Source organism: Copadichromis virginalis, linkage group LG16 (assembly GCF_057382275.1).
Source record: "Copadichromis virginalis isolate Kocher_CV1m ecotype Utaka linkage group LG16, C_Virginalis_male_GT1.1, whole genome shotgun sequence".
NCBI lineage: Eukaryota > Metazoa > Chordata > Actinopteri > Cichliformes > Cichlidae > Copadichromis > Copadichromis virginalis.
The window spans coordinates 13,749,751-13,773,669 of record NC_140633.1 but is presented as its reverse complement, the minus strand read 5'-3'; the positions used below and the strand labels follow the sequence as shown (position 1 = coordinate 13,773,669).

The window sequence follows — 23,919 nt, the reverse complement described above, 5'->3', positions numbered from 1 at the left end:
GGTTAGAGTTTTAGTGTTTTGGTTTTCTGTCTGTGTTCCTTTGTTGCTGTCTTCCCTGTCTGCTGTATTTCCACGTCCAGTCAGTGTCTGTGTCTGCCCTGGTCCCACGTCTCTGTTCCCTTTGTTTTAGTGCTTGCCTGTGAGTCTGTGTTATGTTTCCGGTTTTACTTTGGAAGTCTATGTCTGATGTTAATGTGTCTGGTTTTGCTTCCCCTGGTCTCGTTAGGCCTGATTTGCCCCAGCTGTTTTTCCCTCCTGTTACTCATTCCCTGATTGCTCCCTCTGTGTATTTAAGCCCTGTGTTTCTCTGTGTCCATGTCGCGATCTACCGTTTATTTTGCTGTGTGTTTTGCCAGTCCACTGGTGTTAGTTTATTTTGAGTTTTTCCAAGTTATGTTATGTTATGTTTGCGTTCAGCATTAAAGCTGTTTTGGTTTAAATTTGTCTCTGGAGTCTGCATCTTGGGTCCTATCCCTGTCCGCACACAGCCGTCATCTAAGATTAATAAAGTATTCTGATTCTGATTCTGAAGAAGAAACGCTCAGTGCTTCACAGGAATCCCTCAGCAGCCTAAACTTATTGTAGCATAACTAAGGGAGGATTTAGGGTCACCTGGTCCAACAATAACTATAAACTTTATCAAAAAGGACATATCAACATTTTTTTAAACCAAATCTTAAAAGTAGAGATAGTGTCTGTCTCCTGAATCCAAACTCCCAAGCTGTTTCCACAAAAGAGGGGCCTGAAAGCTAGAGGCTCTGCCTTGCATACTACTTATAAATACTCTAGGAACAACAAGTAGGCCTGCAGTGCGAGAGTGAAGTGCTGTAATGGGGTGATATGGTACTATAAGGTCATTAAGATAAGATGGGGCCTGATTATTTAAGACCTTGAACAGGATTTTCAATTTGATTCTGGATTTAATAGGGAGCCTATGAAGAGAAGCCAATATAGAAGAAATCTGCTCTCTCTTTCTAGTCCCTGTCAGTACTCTTGCTGCAGCATTTTGGATTAACTTAAGTTCTTTTCAGGGAGTTTTCAGGACATCCTGATAATAAGAAATCACTAGTAGAACCAGACTCAGGGAGGAGAAGGGGAAACAATTCCAGAATCAAACATATAGAGAAACATGGTAATTGCAGCTGGACATCTGCACCCTGAACAAAGAGAAGTACCACACCTTTCACTGAGACACTTTGGAACTAGGCCTGAATGATCGGGTAATTAAAAAAAAAAAAGAGTCATGATGACACATAATTTCTGATTTCAGCTGAGAACAGACATACCGAAAGCTACCTCCTAGCTGATAAATTTAGCTCCACAGTGATAAAAATAACTCAAGTTGACACTGAGAGAAACAAAAAAGCAAAAATACTTGAAAAGAGGCAAGAGTACTTTGACAGTTCTGCAGCACAAACTACATAGTTCCGGAATGTTCAGAATTCCAGACTGTTCGGAATTCCGGAATGCGCCAAAGTTCCGGAATGTTCGGAATTCCAGAATGCACCATGGTTTCGGAATGTTCAGAATTCCGGCATGCGCCAAAGTTCCGGAATGCTCGGAATTCCGGAATGCGCCAAAGTTCCGGAATGTTCGGAATTCCGGAATGCGCCAAAGTTCCGGAATGTTCAGAATTCCGGAATGTTCGGAATTCCAGAATGCGCAAAAGTTCCGGAATGTTCGGAATTCCGGAATGCGCCATGGTTCCGGAATGTTCGGAATTCCGGAATACGCCAAAGTTCCGGAATGTTCGGATTTCCGGAATGCGCCAAAGTTCCGGAATGTTCGGAATTCCGGAATGCGCCAAAGTTCCGGAATGTTTAGAAATGTAAATATGCTGTAAATATGAGGAATGATATCCACAGCAGCCATGAAGAAAAAGAAGATACCTGACTATATTAAAGTATAAAATCAATGCCATATAACCGAATTAAAAGTGCTTATTGTGTTTGTGACTAAACTGCATCTAACAGAAAATTGAGCATAACATTAGTTCTGTCAGGCTGGACAGTAAAGCTCAGCCTGCAGTTCCATCAGATCAGCTGATGCCCAGGCTGACATTCTTCAATTTATTCTACTCACTAATATTTAAGATGCTTCACCTTCCATACAGATACTGCTGCCTCTGCAAGCTGCTTCGCAACCCAGATTCCCTCCAGCTAAAGCGTTACATGCCGTTAATTAATGCCATATGTTTTCTAATCGATGCCTGCTCTGCTGTGTTAGGGGCCTTTGTTGCATTCTTTTTACCTCTTAGCTTTCAGTGTATGCACATGGACATACAGAACAGAACTGTACAGACAAATATGAGTTACTGCAGATATAGACAACAATCTCCTTTCAAATAAAGTGGTCCTGACAGGATTTTAAATGTTACCTAGCCCTTTAACACTGGGCGTCCAACTTCTGAATAACTTTGCGTCATTTACTTGTTCTTCTACTGTTTGCTCAATTAGTATAATGCACTGTATATTTGTTTGTGCTGTCAGGCTGAAGGCGGTCTTGGAGCAGATGGACCGTGGTATGGTGGACCTGCAGGAACTCCGGAGGCACTTGGAGCTTGCAGCTGCCATGCTGGATGCTGTTTACACTGATGAGACCAGGTGAGCCTGAGCAGGCTGTTGAATGAATGGCTGTATAGAAAATAAAGCTTTATCAGCAGTTGCCAAAAATGTGACTGTTTCTCTCTGCAGGCGCCTGCTGGACACTGAAGATGAGCTCAGTGACTTGCAGGCAGAGTCGGTGCCAAGCGAGGTGCGTGACTGGCTGGCGTGCACCTTCAGCAGGAAGATGGGTGTGGCCAAGCGTCGCCCTGAAGAGAAGCCAAGATTCAGGAGCATTGTTCATGCAGTGCAGGCTGGGATATTTGTAGAGAGGTAAATGTTGCTCTGATCAGCTAAACAGAAAGCTTGTATTCACTAATAAGCATGCTAGAAATACTGCACGGAGTGTGAAGAAAAGAAATTCACAAATTGTTTCAGTCCCATAATTTCTCCAAAAGCCTGCATTCAGGTTTTGTGAATTCAAAATAAATGCTCATGAATAGAGAAAGTGTCTTCGCAACTGCACCAGCAATGAGATTCTCACTCTAACTGCTGCTAATGGCCATTAAACATAGCAGGCATTAGTTAAGCTTTGTAAATCTCATTTTAAATCATTGTTCAGTGTGTATAAAACTGCAGAAAACTTTAAGTACCTCTGCTTCACACTCCATTAGCTGTTAACAGACCTATTCAAGGATTAAAATGGCTGAAGAGCTTGGAACGAATTTATATACTGACTCACTTTCTTCCTTTATGTCCTCCCAGGTGCTCTGACCTAGAAAATAATGAAGTAACTTTGACATCGCCCATTATCTCCTTATATAATAAGACTGTTACAAAAAACAAACAAACAAAAAACATATTATGAACATGAACTGAGTCCTGCAGGACAATTCACAAACCTTTACAATATTAATAATTTGCTGCAACTTCTCAACTGATATTCGAGTTTTATGTAAGCATAACAACCCACAATCCACCCATTCATTCATCGGTTTTCATCCACTTATCCAATTTAGGGTCACAGGGGAGGAGTGAGTCAATTCAGAGTCAAAAATGAATGTTGAATTGTAAATAACTATAAGTTTTATACTTACTCAGGAAGAGACTAGCAATGTGAAAAGAGTCTGGAATGTCAATGCTGCCATTAAAACTCACCATTAGCAACGTGAAGTGCAAGGGACTCAGGCTTTCACGTTTGGTTGACCCATCAGTCCACCCTTACCTTCTCCCTGATTTCCAGAAAAATAATTACGATGAACAGTATGCCACACTCCGCAAATGAACTTCCGATAACTATACTCTCCACTTTGGGTGTTTTTGTGTGTTTGCTTGTTTTTTAAAATGACCTTACTTTACTCTTAACCCTCTCAGGCTCAAATTAAACTTTTTCTGCAGTCCTGCAGTGGTACTTTTGAGTAAAAAAAACCTCATAAAATATGTATGTGGGGTAATCAGGTTGTTAGTTTTTAATTGTTGCAAATCAGCAATGCCTGCCTCGAGAGGGTTAAGACTTCAACATACAACCACACTGTAGACAATACTGATCTTCTAATTGCACTCGCCCCTCGCTAGAACCTGATCATCTTTTTGCACACAAAGCCAGCTCCAAAGTGAAGTGGCTTTCCTAGTTTGGTTTATAGGTCCTGAACACCAGGGGATGAGTTCCAGCACTGACTGTGACTCAAATCCAGTTCCACAGCTGGACCTTGTGAATGCTCTTGCAGGTACATGTGGACCAGATTCAATGTTGAGGGATTCATATGATTACATTTCATAAAAGTTGGGTCTGACTTAGAAACTGAGGAATTCTACACTCACCCTCATACTGCAGCAACTCGTCAATCACACAGTAAAGCATACCCCATTTTATCCTGCTGTGTGACTCTAATGGGGACCATAATATTGTGCAGGCGGAAACTATCCATAGAGCTAAATGAACTAAAAACAGCTTACCATGACAGGTAATTATTAATAATTGTAGGAGCACAGAACTGTGCACACTTTGCCTTTCTCTTGCTATTGACATTTTTCTTTTGTAGTCCAGCACTTGGAGAGAGTTTTCTGGAATATTCTGACCCTGAAGGTAGAAACGATTGCGGCTGTCTCGCTGGCAGGAGGTGACATTTTATTGTATTAAACCGACATTTGATCAGAAGTTAAAACAAATAAAAACCTTTTCAGTCAGAGCTCATTTTTTTCACAGCTCAGAACCTTAAACAGAAATTGAGAAAAAAACAAAAACAAAAGAAAAATTGAAAAAAGGCTGTAGAAAAGTACACAGGTAACAAAGGCAGGGAAAGAGCAATCTGAGAAGAAAAACAGTAAGGTGGTAAAGGAAGATAAAACAGTCAAATGACAATTTATCCTGCTGTTTGACTCTAAAGACTTTTGTACTTTTGCACAAATATTTTGTGCATGAAAATATTTTTTGTACTCACCTGTACTTACTGCAACCTTTCACACTCACCGTATCATTTCACTGAATATAGAGTATTTTAGCATTTATTTTTTCAAACCAAGCTTGATTCTTGCTATTTCTCAGCTCCAAAATAACAGATCTGACCCAATCAGACCACTGTATGTGGTAACAACTGTGCTCGTCGCTCAAAGTAGGCACAGGTACAATTATATGGTAATAGTAAAATAATACTAACCCCAGACACACAGCTAGACACTACTCTGGCCAGTCGGCTCTCTGAAATGATTTCTCTGCCTCCTCAGAAGTTGTTTCCAACTCTGCCAACAAGAGTTCAAACTTCCCCACTCACATCCTGAAATATGTGTGAATGCGGTGGTGATACAGCTTCAAATCCTGGATCAAACCATTAAATTCTCCCTCTTGCTGCCTTCTTGTGAGACTTGGATGAACCCAGAATCTTTCTTTCTTTGTTTTCTTCCTCAAAATTTAACACTTTCAGTGTGTAACATTTGGACATATTACATTCAAATATTACATATCTTCCTAGTTTTGTCATTTCTATTTCTAGTTCTTAGATTTGTGTTCATTTAGTCTCCTCCCTTTCATGCTGTGGTCATCTTGGTCTTGTCTGTGTTCTCCCCAGTCCGTCATGTCTCTCATCCTCTCTGTGTCCTCATTCTGTCTTGTTCTCTGCTTCTGTTTCTCCCCTGGTCCCAGTGTCAAGCCCTTGTCTCTTAGTCTGTGTCTCAGTGTCTTTCCTGTTTTATTTTGACAGTCTCTCGTCCTGTGTTCAGTGAGTTCAGTTTCCCTTCTCCCTGTCTCATTGTGCCTGATTACTACCAGCCGTGTTTCCTCCTGTTTCCTAGCCCCTCATTAGTCTTTGTGCATTTAAGTCCCCTGTCTTCCTCTACTTGTTGTTGTGTTGTCCATGTTGCTGTGTGTTCTCCTGGGCTCCTCGTGTCCATCACTTCCTCGAGTTTTCTTCCAGTTTCGTGTTTTCATTTTCCAGCGTTAGGTTTTGTTTTTGTGAATTTAGTATCTGAGTATTTTGATACAACACATAAAAGCTGCCTCTTCTAGTTATCCCTTTGTGTTTGAGTCCTGCGTTTAGGTCCTACTCCTGCCTGCCACACAGCCAGCATTGACAGATCTGACCATTCAGATCATTATTTGGCAACAAGTGTGCTTGTAGTTCCAAGTCTGTAGAATGAATTTTTCACAAAAGCGCAGCACATTGGTGTGCACATACTTTACAAGACAAGTTTATGATGTGAGCAGGAGGTCAGGCAATTGAGAACAGTGAGTAGTTGCATTTCTGGGGAAAGAGTTTGCAAGAGGACTTGGTGGATTTTACCATGAGCCAGCGTCTAGGGCAGGGGTAGGCAACTTCAGGCCTCGAGTGCCGGTGTCCTGCAGGTTTTAGATATCACCCGGGTTAACTTAATCAAATGATTAGTTCATTACCAGGAGAACTTCAAGACATGTTGAGGAGGTCATTTAGCCATTTAAATCAGCTGTGTTGCATCAAGGACACATCTAAAACCTGCAGGACACCGGCCCTCGAGGCCTGGAGTTGCCTACCCCTAGGAGATTGCACTGCGGGTAAGTTTAATCAGAGACTTGGCAGGAGAACAAGAGCCACAATGGACTGTAGTTGACGGGCATGACCTGGGAGATGTGGAATGTGGGATGGATGTGCATGGATGCTTGAAGCTTGAGTTTAACCACTGAAAGGCTGATGACAATCTCGATCTCATATCATCCAATAAAACAGGGAGCGAGCTTGCAAGAGAGATGGCCTTAAGATGAATATCTTTAGTGGCTAATCAAACCTTTTGTCCTAGTTCATATCTGAGAGTGGGTGTTTGGAGGCAATCTGCATAGTGGCAGTGCTGATCGACTGTTCGGAGTACGGCCTCTGGGCCTAAATGCGCTATCTGCAGGTGGTGCTAGATGGAAAGAACAGATCTGCTTCTACAGACAGGCAGGTGGTAACCTAAGGATACGTTGAAAGGTGAGAGACAGTAGCAGATAAGGTGAGTGAGTTGTTCTGTACTCTACTCATGGGAACTCTGAGGACCAGATGGCTGAGTTTTGTGTCATAACAAAACGGAGCCAATTCCAACTCTTGATTGAGCCTCTTGGTCAGGCCGTCGGTCCGCAGGTGAAACCTGGAACTGAGGCTGATGTTGGCTCCCACTGCAGTGAAGATCTTCCAGACCTGGGAGGTGAACTGAGGACCCCTGTCCAAAACGATCTTCAGCGGAATGCCATGGAGCCTGAAACATGATCAATGAGCAGTTGGGTGGTTTTGGTAGCAGTGGGTAATTTCTGAAGAGCAACAAAATGAGCGAACTTTGAGAACCGGCCTATTATGGAGAGGAGATGGGTAGCCTGGTAATGAAGTCCAAAGTAACTTGGGCCTGTGAGGTGTAACTAGCGGTTTGAGTAAACCTGAGGGTTGCTGGGAGTTACTCTGACTGCGTGCAGAGATGGAACAGTTGGCTACATAATCCCTAACATCTCTTTCCATAGATGTTAGATTGAAGATGAGAGAAGGAGGTGAGCAATCAGGGCACATAGGTGGACACAGGAGAACACAGGACCCAAACAGAAAAACACCAGACATCACTCAGATCATGACAATATTTAGTCAATGATTTTTATTCTGTCACTGATAAATTAACAAACTTCTGTGAAAAAGTAGCAGGAAATGCGCATTAGGAATTTGAACAGGCCAATCACAATATTTAGTTACATTTCTAGGGAGGTGCATGCCAAGTTATGCCATAGGTTACAGTGCAGGGTTTCAGAGTGCTTGCAATTACAGCTAAACATGTGAGCCTATGAGGATTGACTCACTTTTGGTTATTTAGAAGATCTGCAGTTTATGACACGTTGAATTTACTTCATTTTTCAGCCCTTAAATGAACTAAAAACAGGAACCCAAGCTTACCATGACAGACCTTTATTGATAAAGGACTGCTGAGAAAACAGTGCTGTGCAGACTTTAGCCTTTTATTGCTATTGACATTTTTCTTCCATAGTCCAGCACCTGCAAAAGAGTTTTCTTGGATATGTGAATTGTTTTTATATGATGTTGAAGAGCCATAAACAACATGAAAAGTATACTTTTTAATGTAACTGTATCTTATCTTTACAGTAACGTCATAAATGTATTCCCTGCCACTTCACTGACATGCAGAGGTTTCTCTTAACCTCTGAGCCTAGTGCTCTATATGTTAATTTATCTTAAAACTTGTTATACATGTGCAGAAAAGCAGTGAGGCATCGCAGAATTCTGTCAAATGATTGTTTCAAAAGAACACTTTCAGATGTTTAGTCATTTCAGTTATTTTTATCTGCAGCAGAAATCTGGAACAGCTGCAGACAGAACAGAGAACAGTCATAGATTTTCTTCAAAATAAACGGCAGAACATCCGGCTGACTCCACCGCAGATGTGATTAAAGGGTCCAACATGAAGTGTAACAATGTTAGCCTGCAAGAGAGCTGGGGATGGAGATCATATAGGGAAACTGTGAAGTCCACTATTATTATATTGTAAATGACTCGCAGTGATAGAACGGTATCAGTTCATCTGCTGCAGCTTAATGACGCATGAAATCAAAAAATATCTGCTGCACCGAAGCAGCGCTCATTGTGTGTCTGTGTGTGTGTTTAGAATACGGTTACCATGACAACAAACAATCCATCCTGGTCACAAACTGTGGAGGAGGGTGGCTGGAGGGGGTCTGTGCGGGGAGTGTTTATATGCATGCCACTGCCTGTATCAATGTGTGAAATTAGTGCGTGATATTTTTATCTGTGTGTGTGACAACAGGATGTACAGACGGACGTCCAACATGGCTGGTCTGACCTATCCTCCCACAGCTTTGACAGCTCTGAAGGTAAAAATTACTGCTGCGTTCCCACTGGCAGCAGGTGACATTTTATTGTATTAAACCTGCGTTTGATTAGCAATTGAAAAAAAACAAAACCTTTTCAGTAAGAGTTCTGAGTTCAGAGCCTTAAAAGGAAATGAAGGGAGAGAAAAACAAAAAATGAAACAAAATAAAGAATGACAAAAAGACTGGAAGAGGTAAGAAAGTGTGTAAGAAGGTAGGAAACGCAGGGAAAAGAGGAACGTGAGAATGACAAGGAGGGTAAAAAAGTAAGGTAGTTGAAATGGAAAGGAGGCAATGTGAAAAGAAAAGAGGAATGAATGAGTGAATGAGTCAGGGAGGACTTGGGAATGGGAAATAAGAAATAGACAAAAAGGGGAAGAAAGTGAGAGGAAAACAAGAGGAAGAACAGGAAGTAGGAAAGAAATACGAATTGCAAAAAGAAAAGGAGACGCTAGAGAGAGACTGAGAGGGGTAATGATAAAGGAGACAGAGAAGGAAGTGAGGACCTGGTTGGGAGGAAAGGAATGAAGTAAAGATATAGCAATGAAAGGAGATAAGAGAGGACATTTGGAAGAGAAGAAAAAGTGGGATTTGGGAAGAGTATGAGGGTAAGCACAAGAAAAAGGTAAAGCTGTAAAGGGAAGGCGGAAATAAAAGGAGCTAATAAAACATCCATCCATCCCGCCAGCTAGCCAACCAGCCAGCCAACCAGCCTTTTTAAACCCTTGTCCAAGTCAGGATTGGGGGAGGGTGTTGGAGTCTATGTCCTAGCTGTCAAAGGACAAAAGGCGAGGTACAGCCTGGATAGCTTACCAGGGAAAAAAGAAAGTAAGATAAAGAAAAGAAGGGTGGAAAAACCAAAAACAGTGACTGAAAGCAGGAAACAGAAGTGCTTTGGATAGTAAGGAAGGCATGAAAATGAAATATAGACAAAAAAATGAAGCAGAGAAGGAAAAGAGGAGATAAACAATAAATGAAGGAAGCGGAGAAAGGCAAGACACTGTGGTGAAGGACAATGTAGATTTAGTACATTAATGATATATGTTTCCTCCTCTGCACTTCCTTTTGTCTACAAACTTAGAAAAAAATTGAATTATTCTAGTCCACGCTTCTTGCATGATGCAAAGCACGACCCAATGAGAGGCTTTAAATGTAATTGTGTAAGTAAATGTGATAATTAATCTGAGTTTTAGATCCTTCCTGTTTGAGCAAACATTATCAGGACAGTGCCCTCTACTGGCAGAAATCTTCATTTCACTAAGGTCTCACCAGCTTTATGTCACACCCCCCTGCTGTAATCATACCTTACATGTGAGATGGTATTTGTTGATGCATTTCTCAGGAGGTGGATCAGTGGTCCTTTGATGTCTTTGCCTTCCACGAGGCCACAGGAGAGCACGCCCTCAAGTTCCTAGTCTACGACCTTCTGACCCGCTATGACCTCATCAACAGGTTCAGGGTACTCGCAGTTTAATTTTGTTCAAATCTGGTGGTGGGCGAACTTAATACTGGGGAAAGTACATTTAGTCTTTGTGCTAACTTACAGTTTTGTGTTCAGATTCCTGTGCAGGCTCTGGTGCAGTTTGTTGAAGCGCTTGAGAACGGTTACAGCAAACACAGGAACCCCTACCACAACCTTATTCATGCCGCTGATGTCACTCAGACTGCCCACTTTCTGATGCTACACACTGGACTGATGGTAACACACACACACGTGCACATCTTTTTGTGGGGAACCTCTGGCATCCCTTTACACTGCTGTTAAAATAAACCAGATTCTTAAAAGCTGAATCCTCAAACAGTCTTTCCTAGGACCATGTCCTCATTTTCCAAAACGTTGCTGATGTCCAAACCTTAAATTAGCCCACACAAAGACAGAAGTAGATTTTCAAAAACACCTATGTGGATATCATTTTGTCACAATCTTGTTGTGCAACTGTGCTTGCCTGCACATGGCTTGCAAAGACAGTTGTCTATAGAAGCTAACTAATGATGTGTGTGTGTGTGTGCAGCACTGGCTGAGCGAGTTGGAAATTCTTGCAATGGTTTTTGCCGCAGCAATTCACGACTTTGAACACACAGGAACCACCAACAACTTCCACATCCACACCAGGTAATGTAGATGGTAACACTTCATGTAGGTTATCAGGGGATCTGATTTGACAGGGACAGTTTTTCTCAAGATAATTAACTTAAGGTAATTGATATTTGACATTTAACACTAAACACAATATAAAGTTAACAATATAAAGTTTGTCACGTAGTACATAACATATGAATTAGGCCTGTGTTTAAAGACTCATGAAAAACATCTTTATCTTACATAATAAAACAATGGGAATCTGCCAGTTCACTGGGTGAGTTGTGAATTCATCCAACAGAGTTCCAGATGCTTGATTCAAAAGCATGGTGACAGGTTTAAGGAGGCGCTAGGAATAACACAGTGGGGTTCATCTGGAGTCCCCCCACCCTTCTTTTTTTTCAAAAATTTCAGCAAGTGTGGTGAATCTTAAGTAGGGGAACAACAGGAAACCTGCTGATGTTGCGGCTTCTGTATACAAACTGCAGAAGATATCTGATTGGATGTTGTGTCTGTCTGTCAGGTCGGAAGTGGCCATTCTGTACAATGACAGGTCAGTGCTGGAGAACTATCATGTCAGCGCTGCCTACAGGCTGATGGCTGAAGAAGACATGAATATCCTGGTCAACCTGAACAAAGATGACTGGAGGTTTGCCCTTACTGCCAATTCTTGATGTTTGTGCTTCCATCTCAATGCACCTAAATGCCCTTACCCTGAGCTTTGACATCACAACTACATACAAAACTCCACCTTGTGTCCTTTGTGTTGATGTACAGAACTCCTTCTCTAAGAGACAAAGAAAGGGCTATTTTAAAATACTTACTGTTCTGATGACATTTACAGAATTCCCAGCAGATTCTGTAAAAATCAGGTGACTGAAAATATTTTAAATATGTTTCCTTGGTTAAAGTGTTTTCTATACAGCTAGTATTGTTTTCAGAAACAGAGTTTTCATCACATGATGACACAGTCCTCATGTGTTAGTGTGAAGTCTGGTTAGTGCCCCAACCTGGCATGATATATGTGAACACACACGCACACACACACACGCACACACTGTGTGTACTCATATCCTTGTGGGGACATCTCATTGACATAATGCCTTCCCTAGCCGTTTACCCAACCCTAACCAAAAATCAATGCCTAATCCTAAACTTTAATTATTTACTTGACTTGTTTTTTGAACCCAAAAGAAGTTGAGTTCCCACAGCGTCTCGACAATGTCAAGTTGACAAACTTTCAGAGGTGTGGGCTCTTTGATGAGAACTGATGGGTGATTACTGGATGTGTTTGTTTATTTATTTTTCATAGGGAGCTGAGGTCTCTGGTGATAGAGATGGTGATGTCAACAGACATGTCCTGTCATTTCCAGCAGATCAAGACCATGAGGAATGCCCTAACACAGACACACAGGTCAGAACTCTAGCCATTATTAGTGACCTTTGACCTTTGTAACTGGCTATCATTAGATCAGTGATAGCCAATGATACATTATGTTTTGTTAACAAAACATAATGTATCCATGCCTTTGTGTACTTTTCATATTTTCCACAGCTTTATTTAATAAATAAATATATTATTTTGCATAAATGTATCATTGTGACCAAACTTTTCCAGTTCAGATGGAAAAGTAAAAAGAAACGGATTCATTCTATCAGTTTATTTCCACCACATGAAAATAACGTCATGTCCTGCTGTGGCCACAAATGTTGTGTAACTGGCAAACTGGAAAAAGTCAATTTATTGTATTATTAAACAGGATATTTGCAGATCCTTAATTTCTACCACATGCAAAATTGAGGCCTTGATTGCCAATAAAATTGATTCAGGAGAGGGTCCTGCTAGCAGATAAGATATTATAGATAATGTTTTTGGTTAGTTTGTACAACATATTGGTGACTCCAGATAATGTTGGCTCATATCACTTTAGAATGTCTGCAGTCTGTCATTGGAAGAAACGATAAACCTGAAAGCCTGTAGTTATAAAATCGTGCCGTGAAAAATATCACTTATTTGTTGGCTTAGGTTTGGTGGAGGAAAGCGCACGATAACGGTCGGCTTACAGCTGTGAAAGCTAACACTGCAACAGATGTAGCAGCTAATTATGTTTAAGATGGTGCTGTGTCGATGGCATGAAATTAGTTCCTGTGTTAGCAAACAGGTGCCACCATCATGTCACCCATTTGTTAGTGAGGTCCTGTCTTAAAACCTCCAGCTGAGCATAGTAACCAAGACATACTGGGCACACATGGTGTAGTAGCTATTACCAGTCAATCACTGGGAAGTCACACTGGGAAGTAAGGCATACTCTCCTTCATCCCCCTTTCCCCTCTGAAGAAGTTGATAATTTACAAAATGAACATCATGTTGTATTCAATATGTTGCTAAACTATCAAGCTGAGACTGTAGACTGATAAAGTGAATAAGAGAACTCATCTTTTTCTCAGATTTCCTTTTGTGACCAGATTTATGCCCTGAGCTGGAGATTAGAAAGATTAAGTAAGGCTTGTTGCACATTGCTTTGAAGCTGACAGCTGGTCGCCTGCAGATGCTCCGGCTGATGTATGTCAGTCAACAATATTTTTCACTCTCACTGGTAGTCACTTTAGTGGCTCACTATAGAGGTGTAGAAAAGGTTTTTCTCCAGTAGGCCCACTTCTTGTACACTGATGGTTGTTTCGGCCGTTGTCTCTTGAAGTTGTCGTTCGCTTTCCATTGTCTCAGGTCACCACACATTGTTTTATATTGAGCCTGTGGCTAATTTAACCCTGAACTTTGTAAGACTTCTAAGAACCTTTTAGGTAAATAAAATTCTCTAAGTGAAAACATGTCTTTCTGTCTTTCTTACGTAAATAGACTTCTTCAATTTCATCTTAAAAATCTAATATTTACCATTTCTAAACCCGCTGATACTCTGAACTACAAATACTTTTCATTCTTCACACAAAAATGACTTTTCCCACTCAAACATGTAAAATTAGATTCCTCTGCAGTTTCATAAAAGATTTTCCGGCAGACTGTGCAAGGCTAGTCTATCTGACAGAGACGACCAGATCATCTGTGGGAGTGTGGTGAAAAGGCCCAACATAAGCTCCTGCAGGCTGCTGGACCAGATTGCCCTATGCGTTCCTGTAGGAGCTATCACAGGAATAGTACCAGAGTCCAGTATCTCCTCTATGTTTGTCAGTCCTGCTGGACCTGCGGAGGTGTGTCCATGTGTATCTGTGTGTCTCTGTGTGTAAGCGTGTCTGAGTGTGTATGGAGGGGGTGCTGGCAGCTGTCGTGATTCTCAGCTCACGCTTGGATGGATTTTGGGGGAAGACGCTGTCATCAGCCTGTCAACACGCTGGTTCTGCTTTTGTTGCTGCAGCAGCGGGCAGAACTGTACAGTCTGCACAATATGATCAAAATACAAAAAGGCACAGCACTGTTCACATAACATATGGGAAGCTGTAGCAGAGCAGTTTCTTTCCTTCACAAGTCATTCTCAAAAGACATTTTTGCTGATCTTCTACAGGTCCAAAAATGTAGATGCTCAGTTTTTAGTCAAGGTAATATAGTTTCTTTTTGATTGATGGATATTAATGAAATGATTTTGTTTCCTTTTCCTTTCCAGTATAGACAAAGTGAAGGTTTTGTCTCTGATGCTTCATGCTGCAGACATCAGCCATCCAGCCAAAGCATGGCCACTGCACTACCGCTGGACCCACAGTCTGATGGAGGAATTTTTTAGACAGGTACAAACATCTGTCAGTGAGGGTTCTCATTTGTGAGGATGCTCGTGGACTTTAAAATCAACTATCAAATCAAGCCAAGGAATCATCCTCTGTAAATCAATAAAACACTAAAAATCAGTGTAACACAGGCACTGTCACTGGTTGTATACTTTGTAAAAGTGTTTTAGTAAACCCTTGACTGCCATTTCCCATCATGGCTTAGCAACAATTTAGAAGGTTCTTTAAAACAGGATTTCTCCATATAATAACACAGAATTCTGATACCCTTCTCTTTGTAATGCCTACTGCAAAATTAATTTGGTGCCATGTTAAAAATAAATCAACCAGTAAAGAAAAATTAGCTAATTGTTGCTGCATTAACAAATAAAGGCAACGTTAGCCTAATTAGCCATTTAGAATTAATAAAATCTTTTTCAGTTGTCATAGCCGACATAATTGACATTATTACTAGAAACTGTATGAGCTCTGTAACAGTTACAGGTGATGACCTGGGTGCTGCAGAGCTGTTTGTTTTGTTATACAACACTTAACTTTTTTGAGTCCACCCAACGAATTCCAGTCAACTTGTATCGGTAAGAATACATTTTTGTGTTATCACTGAAGCACTCTGAAACACTGAAAGACTCTATTGCCCATGTTGTAATGATGAAGATATTTTAGCTTATTTCCATGAGGAGGATGTCTCCATTGTGTTTTATTGTTTAAGGCTCAAGCAGAAACTGAATGCAAATCCCATAAAGTTAACTTGAGTACTTGAAGACACAGTGTTATATTGTCCCACTTTCTACATTGTTTCCAGGGAGATAAAGAGGTTGAACTTGGGCTCCCCTTTTCTCCTCTCTGTGACCGTAAAGCTACGATGATTGCCCAGTCTCAGATAGGTAAGAGTCACAATGAGAAAGGACTTCATAAACTTGTGCTGGATTTGCAAACAGCTGTTGAAACTTTATTCTCATGTTTACTATCTGGTAGTGATTTATTATAAGAAAAAGAACCAGTATTAAGTTATTATTAGTAATGATGCTGTTACGTCTCCTCGAGGGCAGGAGAGGATGACACGACGACTCTGGAAACCTGGTACAGGTGTTATAAAAAAAGTTTAATGGCAGCGCTCTCACAAAATAAGTAACCCAAATTCAAACAACAAATGTGGGGGAGAAAGGGACAGTTAGGTTGTGCCAAAAAAACCACCAAAAAGGCAAAACCAAAACTTAGCTGAGCTATTATCCTAGAAAAACAAAAACAGGGGGGAAAGACCCTAAACCTCAACTCAAAACAAGCTCAAAATTACATGGGTGGCATCAACCTACTTACCTAGTGTTTCTAACAAAAAGACATCAGCCTGCAGTCTGCGTACCTAAGGGAGTGGCAAACAAAAGGAGAGGGAAAGACAACATGCAGCCTGCAGACACGTAACAGATGCGCTTGTTATATATTTTGCTCTCTCTTCTTCTATTATCCTAACATTTCTCTTGGGATTCAGGTTTCATAGACTTCATTGTGGAGCCAACCTTCAGTGTACTGATTGACACGACAGAGAAAGTGATTGGTCCTCTAATAGAGGAGGACAGGAAGGCCAGAGAGACTGGAAACAGGAGATCCAGGTACTGCTGCTATTACTGCTGTAAGTTCAGTGACTTATTCAACATGTGTATTAGACACAAGGTTTTTAACATGAACGATTCCTCAGTGAATAACCACAACAAAAGAAAAGCAACAGACTTGATAACAGCTGAAACTCTTAATCCACATCAGAACAAGTCTTTGGAAGTCCAGACCTCAGCCCGATTGAAATCTGTGGTGGCACTGTGCATAAACAGATGCCCACAAACCTCAGTCAACTAAAGCAATGTTATAAAGTATAGTGGACTCAAATACATTAACAGCAATGTGATAAACTGATAAAGTCATACAGATAATTATTACTGTAAGTTACTGCTGCAGAAGCTGGTTGTACAAACTTGTAATTGTTTTTACAACACTGCATAAAGTCATTTTTATTCATACTTGATGATTTTGGATGAAAAATCATTGAAAATAGGCTGGTCTTAGACCAGAAACTGTGAAACCCAGTCTAATCACTCAATTGTACAACTACTTATTCTTTTCTTAAAAAAAAAAAAGATTTATTTGGGGGTTTTTTTGTTTTGTCTTTATTATACAATCTTTATTAGTACAGAGAACTGACAGGAAACTATGGAGAGAGTTGCATGCAGGACATGGATGCACACCTGTACATAGCACGATGTACAGATACATGACACAAATAGTAATTGGTGTTCTTCAAGACCACATAGTGGGCAAAGAGGGTAAAATATAACTTGTTGGTACAAGAACCAGTAACAGTCCCAACCTTAAATCAGCTAAATGTCCACAGGAAATGCCTCGACTACAGCATATGTTGATCGGTGTGTGAGGGCAGGTCATCACTGCACAAAATCAAGTAACATTGTTTTTCTCATAGAAATATAAAGTTTTTGGCCATGTAGAAAAAAAGTATTGCTCATTCACCAGGTTTTATTCAATCAATGCAATATGGAATTTTCCTTAATACATTAATACATCCAAGGTGGAAAAGGCAGTCCCTCTCATCGCTTTACACCTCTCTCTCTGTTTCAGTCTAACAGGAAGCGGTTCAGTTACCGTGGAGTCAGTGCAGAGACACAGTAGTGTTCGCCATGGGAACAGTGATGATGGACAGATGGACTTTTCCCTGACAGCCATTGATCTGCTGGCACTGAAGCTGCACCTCTCTGGTGTCATTACCAGCAACAAGGACAGATGGAAAGAACTATCTGTGCACGGTACACATACAGTCACAAACAAATATTCAAGAAACTCAGAATCATTCGAGGTAAAGTTTCTACAACCAAATTTAGAAAAAAATTGTTTTATTTGGAGTGTTATTATTTTGTTTTGCGCTTTTGGACATTATAAGACAAAGCTTCCAACAATCTATAAGTGATTTCTCAAAAAACGAGATGTTTTTCAGTGTAACAAATGTCAATTGTTCAATTCTCCCAATTCTTTTGATCTTTGGGCTGAAGGAAAGACAATACTCGGTGTATAAATGCTCAATCAACAATCTTTTATTCCATACAATTCTTATACCTCAGCAGTATAATGCATCATAAAACAATATCATTCATTCACAATAAATCAGCAGTCTAATGTAATACAAATCAGTTTAATAACTGTAATAGTTATCACCTTCTTCTAAGTCAGGAGAATAATGCAAACTAAAACTACATAATGATTTCACAATCTTTAATTAGGGGTCTAACGTGGCAGATAATATAATAATCTCACACTCTTTGGAGAAAATGTTTGTCTGCACTTTTATAAAACATGCTCTTGAGAAAATTGTACCCTTATTTTAATATAAGCTACCATCTTTGTGCTTTTAGCCTTGTTGTGCTTGTTTCACACACTCAGCTGTGGACTGCTGTAATTTGTAAGACAAAAAAATTTAATAACGGTGCTGCCGATAAATATCCCAACAAAATCGATATTTTTCCACTGCGAAGTCATTTTTTCCTTGTTGACATGATCACAATACAGTGAGAGGTTAAATTGTTGAACTGAGATTTGTCCACCTTTTTCTAAAGTTTTGTGCAAGTGCCACCTGTTTACCTTTGGGTAGTCAACATTTGAGTTAGGTGTGATTTTTGGCTTAGCACCACATATCATATCTAATATACTGGGAATGTAATATAGTGGGAAAGTGTCTCATCTTCTGAGATAGATTCTGATATTGGAAACATTTGCCAGTCAGGTTGTTGTGGTGATGTATCTACACACAAGCTTTGCCATTAATGTAAATATCCACCAAATATCAGATGCAAAAAACACTGAACTGAGTGTAAACTTCTCCAACACTAGTCCTAGAAACAGCTAAGAGTCTCAAACCATCAAGGGCCCAGGCTTGAAGAAGATCCCCAGATTTGATGGAACAATTTTTTTTTCAGTTGCAAATTTGTGTATTTTCCTGTGTTTGCCTATTGTGAACAGAGCTAGCCAGCAAGGCGCAAGAAGAAAAAGAAAGTGTGGACCTCCAATCACATGCCTCAACCAGCCATCGTACTCCTGATGGACCCGCTGCCGATCAGCCACAGAACTCTGACTGCTCACCTCCTGGTGAATCTCATGACAAGTCACCAGACCAAATGTTGAATGGTATGAACTTGACAACAAACATAACAACTTCCTGACATTTAACCCTCAAACTCACCTTTAGCTGTGGTAACCTTTACAGGGGAAGCCCCAGAGGAGGAGAAAGAGGAAGATGAAGTGCCTGAAAACGCCTGACTGCCCTCTGCCAAACGTACCACTGTATTTGACTGTGGCAGACGACCCTGGCAACAGGGCGTTGCCGTGCAGAGTTCACACTCTCTGTTTAAACACAGCAGCTGACTAAGTGGTCCTTCAGTGACTGAAAAGGGCCACTAGACCTTTGTTTTTTTGGGGATTTTTTTTTACAACTGACCATGAAAATATCACATTCAGAGTGAAAAGATTCATTAGATAACAGCTTCTTAGCAGCTTCATGGCCCATTAACAGTGGTGAAAATGTGTTGTGATTTTATTAGAGATTCAGAGGAATGCTGTCTGTGAAATAGATGTCATCATTTAAATAAAAACAGAGGCAGGCAGGTCAAAACCAAAGAGTGTGGAGCGGCTTAAAAACCCTATTCAGGGAGTTGGGAGACTGAATGTCTGTTAGGAATAATAATTAACTGAGCTGTTAAGAAGCAGTTGTCGAGGTTTTGTTAATGCAGCTGAGCACAACAACAGGTGTGATGTTTTAAACTTATAATATGAGCGTGAAAAGTGATTGCTGCTCTGTTCTTTGTTCCTACTCCTTTTTATCTCACACTTCTACCCATCATGTCAAACAAAAACATGTTGGATGATGTTGCAGCAGTTGTTTATCGTACCGCCTAAGTAGCAAGCTAAATGGGGCCAATTGCATATTGGCATAATTGACTATGCTGAGATTATTAATACCATACAGAATTATTTCTTCTGGCATGCACGACTTAGGCTATTTTTTGGGGCTAAACCATACCTGGCCATTACGAACGCTTTTGGGGCAAAAATGTTAGCAGTTATTCAGCAAACTGGAACCTCTAACTTTTGGTCTTGCACTAGCATCGGCCGAGAAACTTTCCAAAATGTGTGCCAGGTGGTTGATGCCCAGTACCCCTGTGCAAGTTGTGCTTAGTGCTAATTAGCAAATGTTAGAGAGCGAAACTAAGATAAACCATAAATGCCATAAACCTTAAGCATTACACAAACAAAACTTATGTATATTACCACTATCACTGACAGCATATTAGCATTCTGATAGCATAGCTGATGGCTATTAGAGAAGCTGTAGACTACCAGGTGTGTAAAATATCCCAGCACTTTGTACAGAAGACATTACAAATGTTACATTGTAGAAAGTGATGTACAAGTTATGAAATTTTTCAGTTTATTTGCAAAGGAAAAATCCATGGACCTACTTGCATTGGTCAATTTACAGTGCTAACAAGTTAGCAATATATACCAAATGGAGGTCTCCTGTATGCAGTCTTTTAACGTAACATAAAAGGAGGCATCTACAGACCTGGATATAGTGAATATTTGCAGTCCTGGTTACACTGTAATATTTGTCCTAAATACTAACATGCGACAGAGACAGGAAGTGTTGTCAGTCACGATGCTTTTTAAATGCACAGTATAAAAATGTAATCTCAAATGTCAGTTATTTATGTTTTGTCAAGCTCAGTTTGGTTATAGAAATCGTACCACAAGCTTAATTAGCTTAGTGTTAAATGTAGCTAAGCAAAAAACCATATAGCCCTTGTGTAGAAGGACAGAGTGTGGATGTTATTCACAGCTTGTTTACACCATCAGTGATGTATTTGATTCAAGAGCATTTTATTGAAACCGAATCACTCAATTCATTTTCTTATCAAATCTCAATTACAACGTGATGAATATTATGATATAATATTCATTAACCCCGCCCTGACTTTTTCTGCTGCTGTCTAACATGCCTCCTCAAAGTAATACAAATTAAATTAAACTTTGTATTATATGCATAACTAATGTTTGCGTGCACAATGTAGTGAACATTACCTGCAGGTGACCTAGTTGCTGCTCTGCTGCAGTTCACAGATCTCACAGATCACAGAATATGGTTTGACAGCTGTCATGAGCTGCTGCTCAACACTCGAATAATCTAAAATATCACATGTTCTTGCTTTCACATTTGACAGTATACATTTCAACAAATTCTAGTTTAACATTAAACAATATGCTATTAATACACTACATGGAAACGGCATGTAATTTATTATTTCTTTTCCACTTTTGACATGAGGCTGATATTGAATTTGCTTATTTAATTAGTATCTTTTTAAATGTTTACTGGTTAGGTAGAAGGTGAAGGGGGGAGCTGTACATAAGAAAGCTAATAGAAAGGATTAGCTCCAAGGCAAGAGGCTTGGTAACTAAAGATTAACAAAGATTTAATGAGGGATTTTCTGGCTGCTAAGCCTAACCAAGTACTTTGCAATCTCCAAAAAAGACATCAGAGCTCATCTGTAGGATCAAATCAGAGTCAGTTCTGTGTTACAACTGATTGTAATAAACGGTTGATCCCAAATCTGTATCTGAGCCCTGACCGAAGAGTCTGTTTCACTTGAAAAATGTTACATACGGGAGCTAAAAAGCTATGACTGCCATTCAGCTGGCTTTACCTTTTCCATGGCTAATAGCAGTAAAAATCCAAACATAACACAGTGGCAGTTTGAACGCACAGAGAGCAGAGCAGCAGCAGTGAATCGGTGTGAATTTCTTTACATGTTTACATGTGACCTTTTTTTTAAAAACAAAACATGGGCCATCTTATCGTATTCTGGGCCAATATACCCATAGGATAGCATTACACTGTACTCTCCATCATTGTAGAGATTGTGGAGATGATGGAAAATGATAATGAACACTGAGTCCAAGGAAGTGTGATCATGAGTAAATAAATAAGATTTACCTTTAAATCGACAGGAGCCCAGAGTTCAGGCAGCTCTTGTTGTTCCTGTGCTGGGCCCCTGTTGCTCCACCTGGCTGTGAATAAAGAAAAGTGCCATAGAATCAACATGGTGACAAGAGAAACACCAGTTTCTATAGCAATGGACAATGAGTCAAAGGCCGGAGCCAAAATGGCCGAAAGTCAAAGCTCTTTAGATTCTGTGAGCACTGTGTTTGTTAATGCAATGTGTGCTATAGTTATTGTGTGCTCTTTGACTCTGTGTGTGGATGAGATTTTGAGTGTGAGTTTGTGTGAGAGAAAGTGTAAGAGTGTGCACTGTATACTGTACAGCTGTTTTCTGTATTATTGTATTAAACATTCACAAATCTGGCTCTGTCTTTGATTTTATTCAGTCTTGTTGTTTACATTTGGTGGTCAACAGACCTGTATCTGAACTTCTGGTATCTGCTTTCACTATATGGACATTCTACAGGAATGCCATTTCTGTCCAGTGCATGCATATTAAGTGACTTCAAAGACAAAAACAAAACATAATACTAAAGTAAAAAAAGATTTTAAACTAAAGATCCACTAAATCAACCTATTATACTTTCCCTTATTTTCTAATGTGCTGTGAAATTTTTCACCAGTCTCATTTCTTAGTCTTTTGTCAAACTTAAATGTTAAAACCAAATTTTAACATTAGACAAAGATAACCCGAGTAAATAGAAAGTTAAAAAGTAAAAAAAAAAAAATCATCTGGTGTAAAACTACAATTTCACCATCATACAAGAGTCTAACATGATGTGGTAGTGTGATGGTCTGTGGTTGGTTTGCTGCTCCAGGACCTGGACAACTAGCTAAAAGAAAAACCTTATGGAGACCATCCAGCCGCCAATTTGTGTCCTGAATTTCAGGTACAGTTGGATGTTATTGCAGGACAATAATGTGAAACACAGCAGTGAGTCCACTGGTTAAAAAATGGGTCAAAAAATAAAGTAAAATGAGGGTTTTTGGAGTGGCCTAGCCAAAGTGTGGACTTCTTTGCCATGCCCTTAAACAGGCCGTCCCCCTGTATCGAGATGCCAGAGAGGTGACATTCCACGATCCAGGACCTAATTTCAGTAAATGAGGACTGGACCATCAGACCACTGGTTGCTGTCTGAGTCACGTTGCACCCAACCCCTACAGCATCTTCTGTGGGTGTGGGACCACAGCATGGCTGTACCTGGCTTGGCCCAATAGGGTAAGACCTGGCCAACAAGTGTTCTCCTATGAGGTGAGGGGCCTCGTCAGGGGAGTGGCTGCGGTAACCCTTTTCAGGGTATAGGTTAATCATGTACCATAGTGTATTCTTCATAGAGCTACTGGGATTTGCTCTCATCTAGGGCAGCATAGCTCCCGGGACAACAACAGTGCCCCTGTACTAAGACTCCATACATAAAAATTAAAACAGATGTACACTATAATGAAATGCATTTATTACCTAATCTTCTTTTGTAAAAAGTGTGCACCTTTGCCTTGAACACAAAGTTTTGGATCAGTCCAGAAACCTTTTAAGAACTTGAATTTGATAGCATTTATTAGAAAGCAGCACTCATGACCTTACTCAGGTAAATATTGCCAAAAATGTCGCAATGCAATCTTTCAATTTGATGCACTAAATTTGTGCTGCCAGCAGAGAGCACTGTGACTAAACCAAATTTGTGATGTTGTGGGGATCTCATTCTATTGTTGCACAACAAATACCGGCCACCAGAGGGTAGCAGAGAACCACTGTCATTAACAAGCAGTCACACTAACACTTACCGCTCTTTATTCATTGATTAGTGTTGTGTAGAGACACTTAAGGTGTCTTCAATCACATCCAATCAGCTCTCTGACTAACAGCACCACAAGAAGCTACAGAACATGCGTGGCACGACTAAACCGTAACAATACATTGTGTTTCAAGGTAATGTATGACTAACGGATGCCTTAAAATGTAAGCTAACAATCTGCAAATTGCACTCTCAGCACCACAAAATGTTAGAATTTCTTTTGAACACTTGCAGCTCTTGTTAGTTGGATTGTAGACAGCAATATGGCATCCAACAGGAGACAGATAGAGACAACATGGTAAACATTTCGCAGAAGAGACTGACATTTTTCAGAGCTAAAATAGATTTAGTAATGCCATTCTGCTTTTCATATCACCTAATACAGGGGTGGG

At 40.2% G+C, this 23,919-nt stretch overlaps 1 protein-coding gene across 1 annotated transcript in view; it reads left to right on the top strand.

The window, feature by feature from the left end:
• The window catches only part of pde1a (phosphodiesterase 1A, calmodulin-dependent), a 47,731-nt gene extending 25,634 nt beyond the window's left edge, over positions 1–22,097 (top strand). Inside the window, exons 3-16 of the mRNA XM_085435438.1 lie at positions 2,490–2,603; positions 2,694–2,876; positions 8,808–8,874; positions 10,214–10,330; positions 10,430–10,570; positions 10,884–10,984; positions 11,475–11,600; positions 12,264–12,365; positions 14,569–14,689; positions 15,489–15,570; positions 16,173–16,293; positions 17,309–17,493; positions 18,701–18,865; positions 18,945–22,097. Coding sequence (XP_085291564.1) covers positions 2,490–2,603; positions 2,694–2,876; positions 8,808–8,874; positions 10,214–10,330; positions 10,430–10,570; positions 10,884–10,984; positions 11,475–11,600; positions 12,264–12,365; positions 14,569–14,689; positions 15,489–15,570; positions 16,173–16,293; positions 17,309–17,493; positions 18,701–18,865; positions 18,945–18,997 — 1,678 coding nt within the window. The 3' untranslated portion in view covers positions 18,998–22,097. The remainder of the gene's footprint in view (positions 1–2,489; positions 2,604–2,693; positions 2,877–8,807; positions 8,875–10,213; positions 10,331–10,429; positions 10,571–10,883; positions 10,985–11,474; positions 11,601–12,263; positions 12,366–14,568; positions 14,690–15,488; positions 15,571–16,172; positions 16,294–17,308; positions 17,494–18,700; positions 18,866–18,944) is intronic.
• The last annotated feature ends 1,822 nt before the right edge of the window (positions 22,098–23,919 follow it).